At 42.7% G+C, this 12513-nt stretch overlaps 1 protein-coding gene across 3 annotated transcripts in view; it reads left to right on the top strand.

Annotated features, from left to right (window-relative positions):
* The window catches only part of gask1a (golgi associated kinase 1A), a 35144-nt gene extending 23129 nt beyond the window's left edge, over positions 1 to 12015 (top strand). For 2 of the 3 annotated variants that reach the window (XM_080768032.1, XM_080768031.1), the window contains 3 exons: positions 5265 to 5387; positions 6808 to 6911; positions 9300 to 12015. In XM_080768032.1, the coding sequence (XP_080624158.1) occupies positions 5265 to 5387; positions 6808 to 6911; positions 9300 to 9504 (432 nt within the window). In that variant the 3' untranslated portion in view covers positions 9505 to 12015. Of the gene's footprint in view, positions 1 to 5264; positions 5388 to 6807; positions 6912 to 8991; positions 9150 to 9299 lie in introns of all 3 variants that reach the window. The other variant, XR_013964364.1, reaches the window with a different exon arrangement.
* The last annotated feature ends 498 nt before the right edge of the window (positions 12016 to 12513 follow it).

The raw sequence follows: 12513 nt of genomic DNA, 5'->3' as shown, positions 1-12513 counted from the left end.
CATTAGTGGGGGAACACCCCTTCCCCACTGCTAAATCCCCAAATAGTGGCTTTAGAAAGCTTGGACGAAAATAGAGCCCTTAGGGAAAAGTTGGGGCCATGGGCCCATGTAAAGTGTTGAGCTTAGTATACAAATTTCACAAAATAGCGTGCCATGATAGCAAGACTAGTCTTGATCATATCTAGATCTAGACAGCATCACCCTGATAATGTTTTGCCATTGGAGAGGTTGTCCAAGAATTCCTCTGGAGGGTGGAGCACTGGAGCATTAATGCGGCTAGCACATAAAAAAAAGAGGGGTCAATAAATTAACCTTGATTAGAATACCTCAGAGGGAGACAGAGCATGACTTTATCCCTTTTCAATACGTTGATTTAATTAGACATTGCATAATTAATTTCTGACTGATGAGTCTGTAGGTATGCAGGTTACAGCAAGGCAAAGCTGTCAGGTGTATTTCAACCTAATGAGTAAAGTTAATGAGCAATAGCTACATCACCTGCAAGATGAGTGTGTGTGTGTGTGTGTGTGTGTGTGTGTGTGTGTGTGTGTGTGTGTGTGTGTGTGTGTGTGTGTGTGTGTGTATGCTATTGGTTCATTGGTTCAATTAAAAATCCAGTTCTATAATCAGGACGTGCTTGTGAGCGTGTGTGCTCGTGTGTGCGTGCTGTTTATGTTCGGATTAGAGGGGCACTTGTTTATGAGGTGTCAGATGCTAATGACTCTGCCAGAGCTGTTTGCTGTGTGCTAAACACCAGCCAAGCTTGTAAAGATGCAGATCTTGAAGCCGAGCGATTCCATTTCACGTAACAGAGAGAAAGACCACAGTGGTAGAGCAAGACTGAAAGAGAGGGACTGTCTGTGACAGAAAGACAGTGAGATGGAAAGAGAGACTGAGGATAAGATGATATTAAAGGGATAGTTCACTCAAGACTTTAATTCATGGATATTTGTCAAGCCAATAATTTTACGTCCAGCAGTGGTTCCCAATGGAGACACAAAGAGTCTCTTTTGTGTCTCTTTATTGGCTTAGGAATGTGACAGGAATGTGTGTACTTGATAGAAAATAAGTAATTATTTGGGTGAACTACTCCTTTAACATGCAGACACCCGAAGACAAATACACTGTGTTAGATATTGTTAACAAACCATTTTCTTTCACACACTTTGTGTGGAATAACATACAGATAATGGAAGCAGCTTTTAAACTGTTTAAAAAATGTCAATAACTGTAAACTGTAAATAGCTGTAGAACTAAATGTTTACAATACTTGGCAAACCATTTACAAAAATGGGCAAACATTTGCTGAAAATAGCAGATCTACAAGCCATTTCTATGCGTTAATTGTGAGCTTTTCTGCATGCATGCAATCGGCATGTGATAGGCAGGATTGTCAGGTCCAATCTCCAGCCCGCGAACAATAATAAAACTATAACTGCAGCCCAAAGTCTTGTTCATCCATTCATCCATTTTCTACCGCTTATCCTGAGCTGGGTTGCGGGGGCAACAGTTCCAGGAGAGAGCTCCGGACTTCCCTTGCCCGGGGCAACATTAGCCACTTCCCCCATCCTGTCTTTGACGTTAGCCACCCGTCTGTGAAAACTTACTTGTATACGCAATGTTATTCTTTCAGTCATCAAATCTCGTTCAACTGGCCTTTAAATTAGGTTACATTTGTACACTCGCGTGTTAGCGTGACCCCCCCCCCCCCCCCCCCCCCCCCCCCTGCCACGATTGTGAACAGAGCAGCAGCAGCCATAGCTCAACACAGTCGGCGGAGCACACAGCATCCTCGCCTCTTCTGACTTCCTCCATGTTAACTTTTTTTAGCCTACCCAGGCTGTTGGGGGTGGGGTCACGTATGTGCTAGCAGCAGCCACCAGGCTCCGCCACACTTTGGTCAACTCAACTCAACTGTCATTGCATCTCTGTATTTATTTATTATTTTATTTTACCGACGGCACGGGTAGGCGGCTGTGGATCCCAAATGTCTCAGTGCCCCAACGCAATTGCGTTGTCTTCGTCAGGGTATTTACGCGCCTTCTGCTGTGTGCTTTGACACACCTCTGTTGGGTCCAAAGACCCACACTGTGAGGCTGCGCTGCAGAGTAGGGTTCTGTAAAACCTCCACTCTCATCACTTTATCATCAGCCTCCCCTGAAGCGCCCACCCCCCACCCTCCCTCACACACGCACGCGCACACAAACACACACACACACACACACACACACACACACACACACACACACACACACACACACACACACACACACACACTCTCCCGGGGGAGTCGTCCACTGCAGGTGTGTGTATGTCCTTCACACACTACTCTCCTTGCTCTGTTGCTATCAGGTTCCCGGGTATCAGAGCGCTGGGGGGTGTTAAAGGAGCAGGTAGGAACAAGTGTTCAGAGCCCTACTCATCACCAGCTCTCTGCAGATCAATAGGAGGCTATTAGAGCTTGGCCCTGTTACAGAGACTGATCTCCTGGCAGTGAGGACGAGAGAGCTGACTGATGGATTATTCATACCCCCCCCCCCCCACACACACACACACACACGCACACACAATGCTGGGCTGCTCTAGAACTGGGCCTTGGTCGTCATTTTGTGCATGCAAATGTAGAAGTGCTAACACACACACAGACACGCACGCACGCACACACTTACTGTAGTAAGCAGGTTTATTTTTCTGTTTTCAGCAGTATAGCAGTGGTGGGATGAAGAGGGATGAAACTATTCAAATAATAGGTCTGCAAAGTGAGTGCAGCCGGGCTGAACACACTCAGAGAAAATGATGACGATGATGTTGACAACATAATAATATGTAGGCCTACTAGGTCCTTTTTTCACAGACTTTTCCAAAGTTGTATAGTTTGTTCTTGAATCTACGAAAGCATAGAATCGAGTCTATTCTATCCAGACCTTAGAATCAACCCTCTATTCTATCCAGACCTTATCAGCTTTATTGTCAAACTAGTCATAACAACATAAGATGTTACGTTGACTGCCTGTGTTTAAAGTTACCTTTGAGGCGTCAAAGTATCGTAATTCGGTAGCCTATAATCGATCAACCCAATGAAAAACATAACATTACAAGACGTCCCAATTAGAGTTTAAAAGATCAATAACACCCGAGCAACGGAATGCCCAATTCAACATAAGGTTCAATGACAGGTTCCATAACGCTGTGGTCGCAGTGCTAAGTTCAGCTAAAACAGCCAAGAACGTGCACTCTCACACACATTTACAGCAGGATCCTCAGTGCAAACTCATTAAAACCAGGAAAGCATCCGTGTTGTTTTACATATTTGCGTTGGCCATTCAAAAACAGCAGATATATAAGCTCACAATTTTGAATTCCTGAAAAGGGCATTTATAGAATCGGCCTCTGGTCCTAATTTGGTAATTTAACTTTAAGGGTCCCATTGTCACTCTCTGAGATAAATGAACACTGGAGGATTTTCCTGTGCCAGAAGAACAGCATGCAACCTTAGAGTTTGTTCCACTTGGATAATCTGCTGGTTCTGGCCACAGCCTTGGTGCCCTCAGGCATGCTGCTATGTGGTGGTGGTGTGTGTCAATATTGGCTCAGTCTCCAACAGTCTGCTGGTCCCAGTTCACAATCAGTGCGTTCTAGTGTGAGAGGTAAATGTGGCAGGTGGGTGAGAAATCTCCTGTAGGTGTCATGGAGGTGAGGAGAAACAAGGTTGGTGCTGTTTTACTGCAGGGAGAACTGTGCTTTGCGCGTCGTGCACACTTGTGCACACACTCACGTACACATGCACACCTCCTATCTGCTCCCTCTCACACACTTACAGACACACCATCAACTCGAGGGCAAGTCTCAGCACCAAGCACACATAGTCAAACACACACACATGCAGCCAACCTGAGGGCACGTCTCACAAAGTTTATATGCCTCTCCACTCCACCAGTGTGCTAGTCTCTCACATCAACACATACTGTAGACGTGATTCACATTATACTGTGGCACCCTGAGAAGCTTTTCACTGCTGATTTACACGGTAACTTATAAGTTATACCATTGGCAGATTTTTGGCACTTCAAATCAAATCAAACTTTATTCATAAAACATAAATATTTAAAACGATTTACTAAAGTGCAGTATAGGGCAAAACAAACAATCAAAGCATTGGCATATGATATACATTATGCATAGATGCACACAAGGGTCAATAATGAGCACAAAACACATACAGTATTATGTGTACAAAATAAAACAAACAAGATCAGCTCAGATGTGACTGTTCAGTGTGGGATAGATAGGGGGATGGCTGCTGAGTGAAGCAGTCACACCAGGCCTGAGTCAAACTACTGTCACTGGATGGAGAGCTCAGTGTGACTGGCTCAAGAGGTAGAGCAGGTCGTCCAATCTCCAATGATCCATGGGTCGGTGGTTCGAATCCCGGCTCCTCGTCTACATGTCAAAGTCTCCTTGGGGCAAGACACTGAACCCCAAATTGCTCCCGATGTGCTGGTTGGTACCTTGCATGGCTTCCGCCGCAATCGGTGTATGAATGGGTGAATGTAATGCACAATCTATGTAAAGTGCCGTGGATAAAGGCGCTATATAAATGCACCATTTACCATTTACACCTGTGTGCAGTCTACTGTATATTTCTTCTCTGAACACATCCAGTGTTCTGATTGAGCCAAACTACATATAAAAGTCTTTATTTCACTGCAATGATGAGCCTGCACAACCAAGCTTTTCACCCACCCTACTTGTAATGTGATATGACAATAAAGATTTATTCTGATTCTTAACAACTTCAACCTGCACATGAACATAATAGGTGAATATTTGGTAAAATAATTGGTGAACATTCTGTGAAGAACAAGCACCATGTTTAAAAACGGTGGGGATGGCCCGGGCGGCTGGTGTAGCTGTCTGGGTACAGGAGGCTAATCGACTCACGATCCTGACGACCTTTGCTTACCTCTCCTCATTTCCTGTCAAAATCTAAATCTATCTGTAAATCTATCAATAAAGCCAGAAAAAGCCCAACATATATATTTAAAAATTGGGATGTGCATATCCTATGAACATTCTGTGAATACAGACGATCTACCTAAGGAAAGGTTGTAGATTGATTGATTTAGGTAGGAACCAAATGGACCCTTACAGGTCTGTAACTCTGAGTGTATTCAGAGTTATGTCTGTTTCGTCTGTACTCTGTACTAGTACTACTATACTGTACATCTCTCTGAATGTGTTTGTTCATTCTCCTCTTCCTCTAGGTGAATGACCGACTGGACAGGTATTGTTGTGGCTTCAGACCCGACCCAACAGAAACCTGTGTGGAGAACCGGCTTCACGTTAAGTGTCGTAACGACAAGGAGCTGTTGCTGGTTCACATCCTGGTAAATACACAGTGAAATCCTCTCAGTGTTCACTTGATGTGCCAGCTGCTTCACACTCTCTGCTGCAGTGCCAACTCATGCCATCCAGTGAGAGCTGGAGGTCACAGAACGATGACGCTGTCAAGACCACATCATCGGCGAAAAGCTAATCAGCAGAATTTCAGTCGACAAATTGTGAAATAATACTAAAGTGCATGCTGTTTTCGTGCTCATACCCAGGCAGGCACCCAGCCAGGCAGCCAGCCACACACATAGCTCCGTAAGGGAGTGGTTGCACCACTAAAAAAAAATGTATAACGACGCATGATGAGTTTGTAGTTGGGCTATTTTCAGTATTAATTAGGGCTTAAGTTCTTAATTCTGCATTTTTGTTTTGACTCTCAGGATGAAAGCTTTGGGAACCACAGGGTTAGATAATGTTCTGCTCTATTTGCATGATTATCCAAACAAGTAGGACAGCTCATTCAAAATGCAGCAGCTAGAGTCCTTACACGTATTCATGAAAGTTTTAACATAATTATTCCCTTATTTACTCTGGGACTGAAATAACTTAATTGACCCCCAGTACAATACAGAATCACCTTCAAAGTCCTGCTAATATCCTGTCTATACAGCACTTAATAATGGAGCACTTCACCCATTATCAACTGTATCTTCATGTAATTGTTCCTAAATATTGCTCATTATAAAAATTGCACAATTTCCATCTATTCATTCTGTGTCTCATTGGTGAGCTATGGACAGTTGAGAAACCTGCCTACCATGTTATCATTGAAGAGGATTAATAATAGCTAATAGAAACATCAGCGTTTCTCTGGATGTTGAAATAGAACAAAGCCTTTGTTCTTTCACCCAGTCAGGTGTGTGTGTGTGTGTGTGTGTGTGTGTGTGTGTGTGTGTGTGTGTGTGTGTGTGTGTCTGTGTGTGTGTGTGCATGCATGCATGTGTGTGTGTGCGTGCGTGCGTGTGTTGTTTTTTATTGCTGTGTTTAATGAACGTTGGTGCGTTTCTGCTTTTTACTGATGTTTACATTTAGCATTATTACGGTACCTATGTTTACATGTCTACATGTTTATGCCTATATTTTTATGTTTTGTTCTTAAAATAACATTGAACTGAGGTGTATTGTTGCTGTCACCTGTCAAGCAGAAACCTTGCATCTCCATATTTCAATTTAATACTTTTTTGTGTTTAGTAATGCCTCACTTTGTCGTACAGTGTCACACAAAGGGAGTGAACATAGCCTATCGTGTATTTCTGAACAAATTTGAAGTAACACAAGAATAGCTCCATTGGGTCCATTGGAACACAGGTTCTTTTTTTCCCCCAAGTCACGGTTTTTGACACATGGAAGGTTTCCAACTTTCCACCCGACAGCAACGATACTGTACTGTAGTCTGACTGTGTGTGTGTCTCCTAGGTGAGGAAGGCAGATCCCTCCAGACTGGTGTTCATAGATAATTCAGGCAGACCACACCATCCCACTGACAACCTCAACTTCAGACTGGTTGAAGGCATAGATGAGTGAGTACACAACTATAGAGCGTCTCAGTCCTACCAGGGCCCAGGAAATGATTCCCTGTTCAGTTTCCTCATAGGCATTTCAAAAAGTATTTATTTAAAGACCTTTTAAGCCTTGTACAAAGCCAACTCGAGTTGTGACAAATCATGACAACAAACACAATTCTTCGGACCAAACAAATATTTTTTGTTTTAGTTATTCTATTTATAGTGACTCATAGGAATAGACTACATGACAACCAGGAATAGACTGGTGACCACCGGAGAGACGGGTGGCAGCCGGAATGTAGACAGCACCTGAGTGAGGGGTATGATGTTGGGAGACCCGAAACCCCGATGACCATGATCACTGAGGATACGTCCCAGGTGCATCCATGCAATGTATTTTTGTTTTTGTGCAAATCATGTTGTCGTCATCATGATCCATAGGATAAAAGCAGCGATTTAAAAAAAGAAGTTTCAACATAAACTAATTTTACATTTTGTCTGGTGGGCAGCTTTCCAATCAGCACTACATAAATGTCCACTGGAAGCTTGTTTTGGTACAATGTCTGGCTGATTCAATTATCTATTATCCAGACTCATCTATTCAGTGAGATGAATTTGGTCTGATACAAAATCCCTATTGTCTGTCATGCAGTATGAGTAACCATCTCTATGAGTAACAGGATATGCCATATAGTGCTTACATTGAAACAGAACAGAAATACTGTTAAAAAGTATGAAAAGTATAAAAAGTATATACATAAATATTTGTATATGGGCCTATCTAATTTAACATTTGTCAAGTTGGTCACGGGGCCAAAAGCGGTTGACAGAAACTGGTCGACATGTTCTGTTGCCCCAACAGCGGCAGAAACAAGGCCTTTTAACCAGGCTACTTGCACACACTACAACTCGCTTACAATTCGCAAACCTGGCAACACTGCCGTCTCTTACCAGCCCCGCCCCCACACTAGCTTGACAATGTCATCTCGCGCAGCACAGAATCTGATCTCGCGCAGGACATTGATGACAGACAGAAGGAACAGGAGAAATTATACGATCGCTATTTCGCTTATTCCATCTAAATCTCTTTATTTACAACATAAATGACTCGACGATTCCCTTAGTTACATCAACATTGTTCATTGTCATTAATCGGATTGTGCCAAAATATCACCCTTACACCGATCACTTTGCCTATTTTCGCCACACAGCCAACTGCCCCCCCCCCCCCCCCCACACACACACACACACACACACACACACACACACACCAACATGCGATTCATTAAATAACTATTTCTCCGCACGCGCGCACACAACATTATTCACGTGAAGCCCAGTGGCGGAACAACATTGGGCCGGACCGGGGGGTGAGACAGCACGACCGGGCCTCACCGAACCCCCCCCCCCCAACGGGGAGAAAAAACATTTACGCTAACAGTTGCTGCTAATTTGAGCAGCCGTGCATGAACGAGAGAGGAGTTATGTGTGTGAGGAGCTGATCACAGTCACAGATAGAGAGGGAAAGTGTTATATTTTGCCTATTATTTCTGCTATATATTATTGATCGCGTCTGTGTCTGTGACATTGCGCAGCAGTGCACACACACGAGAGAGAGAGAGAGAGAGAGAGAGAGAGACGTCGAGAGAGAGAGGTGCTGCGTGCTCAAAAAAAAAAAAGGCTACTACTCATCTTTGTGTTGCTGCTAATTTGAGCAGGCGTGCATCAACGAGAGAGGAGTTATGTGTGTGAGGAGCTGATCACAGTCACAGATAGAGAGGGAAAGTGTTATATTTTGCCTCGCGTCTGTGTCTGTGACATTGCGCAGCAGTGCACACACACGAGAGAGAGAGAGAGAGAGAGAGAGAGAGAGAGAGAGAGACGTCGAGAGAGAGAGGTGCTGCGTGCTCAAAAAAAAAATAGGCTACTACTCATTAAACTACACTTTATGAAATCATTGTTGCAGCCTACACACATATATTCTGGCCCATTCAGAACACATTTCCCAAATCTCTGATTTATCCACACATCGCTCTCTGTGTGTGTGTGTGTGTGTGTGTGTGTGTGTGTGTGTGTGTGTCGCGTCGCCCTCCAGCTGCAATTGCGAGTGTGCGCCGTGTGCAGGGCACACTACTGAGTTTAAAAACACAGCTGAAACATGAAGTGGACTCTGTCAACTCCTGAAAATTCCTTCTTCCCATATTGCGCTGCAACGACACTGGGATGAGCCCGGCGAAGCCGGGCGAAATTCTAGTACAGTATACAATCATTTAAGTATTGAGTAGCCTACTTTATTACTTTATTACTGTTATTTCATAACAGAACCTATCTATGTGTTAAGGTTTTATTACTGAAACGGTCCTATAACTGCTTTATTTTTCTGTTTTTTTCGCTGTTTTCCAGGTTTCCAGAGAAAGCAGTATCAGTGCTCCAGTCAGGCTGTCTGGAGAGTCTTCTCCTGCGCTCACTTTACGTGGACAGGGAATTCTGGGAGAGCCATGGAGGGGCCAGGGGCCTCAGGTCACTGATCCACACTGTAGAGCAGAGAGGGAAGATTATACTGCAGTACATCAGGGACAAGAAGCTCAGACTCAACAGGGATCTGTGATTTAATGGACCGGAGTGAAGTACAAAACAAGCGCACCCTTCAGAATGAGAAGCTGACCGATAAGACTGAAGCAAAGGAAGCTCTTAACTGTCTTGACAGCAGTCAGTGACTTCAGAGTGAAAAGAGAAATAAAGTTTAATGATCTCTTAAAACCGCATGAAACAAGGGCCATACGGGTGTTGTAAGGGTAGGTCCCTGCCCGCCACAGTGGAGACTGGGGTTTCGATTCCTTGGTGGGGCGCTCCCATGAATAGCTATACAATTAGTGGGTTTGTGGGTGGGAAGCCAGCAGGGGAAGACCCGCAGACCCCTAAACTGTAGGGCCTATGGTTGGCCTGTTCAGCAGGGTGTGGAACTGGCTTCTTTACTGGCCCACTTTACGTCCTCTCTGTGAAACTCCTGTCTACAACCACCCCCAGATTAGTAAAGGAAAAGTAGGGTGGAATTAAAAACCCTCTTGCAGAAGTTCAGGAACAAGTGGCTTCTGCTCAACAGAGATCTATGATTGACTGGTTTGGAATATGAAGCAAGCCCACTCCCCTTGAGTTGATAAAAATGAATTGATTAAAGTCTTCCATCCCCCTCATCCCCCTCTGCAGTGCAGAGCTACGTTATGAACAAAGACATACCAGAGCAGTGCTTTACTGTGACTATGATGCAGCAAGGCTATAGGCATATAGAAATATTTGTAATTGCTTTTGAATTTTTTTATTTAACCTTTACTTTACCAGTAAAAACACATTGAGACTGCGTCTCTTTTGCAAGTGGGAACTGGCCAAGAGGCAGAAACAAAATTACACTTCAATGCTACATCATACTGTACATGTCAAACAGCCAAATAATACATCCATGACATACCTCAAGAAACCTATACAAAGTATACAACAAATCCAACAATGGTACACTAACAGTAACCAGGCGCAAGAAATTGTGCACAGAGCAAATACACAATGCACATTATAAACAGGAAAGAAAATGTATATATGGGCCTATGCAAAGGCTAGTACACATCCGACACACCTACAACACATGTGCAGGTGTTGGACTGTAGATTTAAGATGATCCTTTTGAAACTTCTCAAAGGAACTTTCAATGCCAATTTTAGTCTGAACTGCAGGTCATTCCACGACCAGGAGCCAAAGAAAGAAAGACACTTTTTACCCCAGATTTGAAGGCTGGCACTGCACACCGTAGCCAGGCATTTGATCTGAGGTTTAGACAATTTTTTACCAAATTAAATTTGGAGGAAATGTAAGGAGAAAGATCACCAAGAATGGCTATAAACCCACCTGGAAGCGTGTCCACGCGCGCCAGCCAGGAGCTAGGCTCGACTGACTGGGGGGACCTCTGCCCCAGGGAGACTTGTAGATGTTACCCATACACACCGCTGCCACCAATCATGTAGCCTCGGCCGGGAGGCGAACCCGGGTTCCCCATTCCAGTCGACTAAAGAGCCATGGCCCGATAAGCAAGTAGTAACACAGCACCGTATAGCCTACACTAGGTAGTGAATTGATCCATTGAGTATGGAGAAATATGATTATGCATTTGTTTGGATTAGACTCTTCAAGCTATATTGTGCAGATTTACAATACTAGGTACTGTATACAGTAAGATCCTTGGTAGCACAAAGATAGAAGTTTGTATTAGCTCATCCTACTCACAGCATGGGCCTGTGGGTTGTTTCTCATAACTGGTAACACTTTATATTAAGGTCGTCTTTATAATGCAGTTATGCTGTTCCACTGAGCATAATAATAATAATGCAATGACCAGCACTTATAATATGTTATAAACGTGGTTATAAGTTGTTATACATGATTACAAACATTTATAACGAGTGTTATAATGCCTTATAAGCACATGCTTTATAAATTAGCTTATAATGCATTATAACGGCGACCTTAATATAAAGTGTTACCAAGTAATCTTCTATTCAAAGACAGTATGTCACCAAATGTCTTCTCACACCAGGGAGATGATGTGGCAAAATATATTTCAGCTTTTCCAGTACATTCAAATACTTATTTTCCAAGCAATTTTGGTATGGAAGCATGGACTGTGTTTTTTTGTAATTATATTTTCTATAGCCAGCAGCAGATTGAGTGATTGATTTGAATGTCTGGCTTTTATGAGATAAGCATTTCTGCGTTTTAATCGAGGGATTAAAATTGGCTGTGTGAGAAAATAGCTTCTGGACTGCATAGCCTTAGGCTGAAAATCTACAATAATATATTTTCTTAAAAAGCCTTTTCATAGCATTTTTATTACATATGACAAAAATACATAGATGAAAGAATTAAAGCTGAACAAAAACAAGATAAGGACGAGATCTTCTGCGTACACATTTATAAAGTTTGAATGGCAAATTAAAGAAATCTCATGCAATTTCTTTGTGAAAATGACAGCTTTGGCTGTTACAAAATAGTACCCCAGCTATTTTTAATGGATGGATTAATTTTGTAGGGTTCTCTATAGCTGAATAAATGAATAAATGGCTTTAATGAGAAATGTTCTAATGTGTGATCCTTATCTCCACCGTCTCACTATCACAGTATCCAATGCATTATGGCTGTTTTTTGGGGGGGTTTTTTTCATTGCACATCAGCTTTAATACTAGCTCATTAAGGTTCATCCTATGCTTTGTACTTACCGCTTTCATATATTGTCACTTTCCAAAGAAAACAATGTAGTTATTATTTAGTCACAAGCTCTCTTGTTCATATCTTTTATTGGCTAAATATTTATGAAATTCACGTTCAAACCTGAAAATATGCTGCAGAAACAGCATTTACAGAGTGAATGTAAACCTATACTTTTGAAACACTATTATTGAGAAGATTGTTATCTGGCATATGATATGAATGAATGTTCTTTTTTGAAGAAGGATTAGCTCCCATAGAAATACTTGTAGTTCACTGCCATGTTGCTTATTTGATATATAATTGTTCTTTTAAATAGAAGCTGTTTGCAGAGGTGGTTCTGCAAATGCTTGCAAGATCCCAAGAT

Source organism: Protomyctophum bolini, assembly GCF_963924005.1.
Source record: "Protomyctophum bolini genome assembly, chromosome: 7".
NCBI classification, from domain to species: domain Eukaryota; kingdom Metazoa; phylum Chordata; class Actinopteri; order Myctophiformes; family Myctophidae; genus Protomyctophum; species Protomyctophum bolini.
The sequence above is the reverse complement of the archived record's forward strand: the minus strand, read 5'-3'. Positions and strand labels throughout refer to the sequence as shown.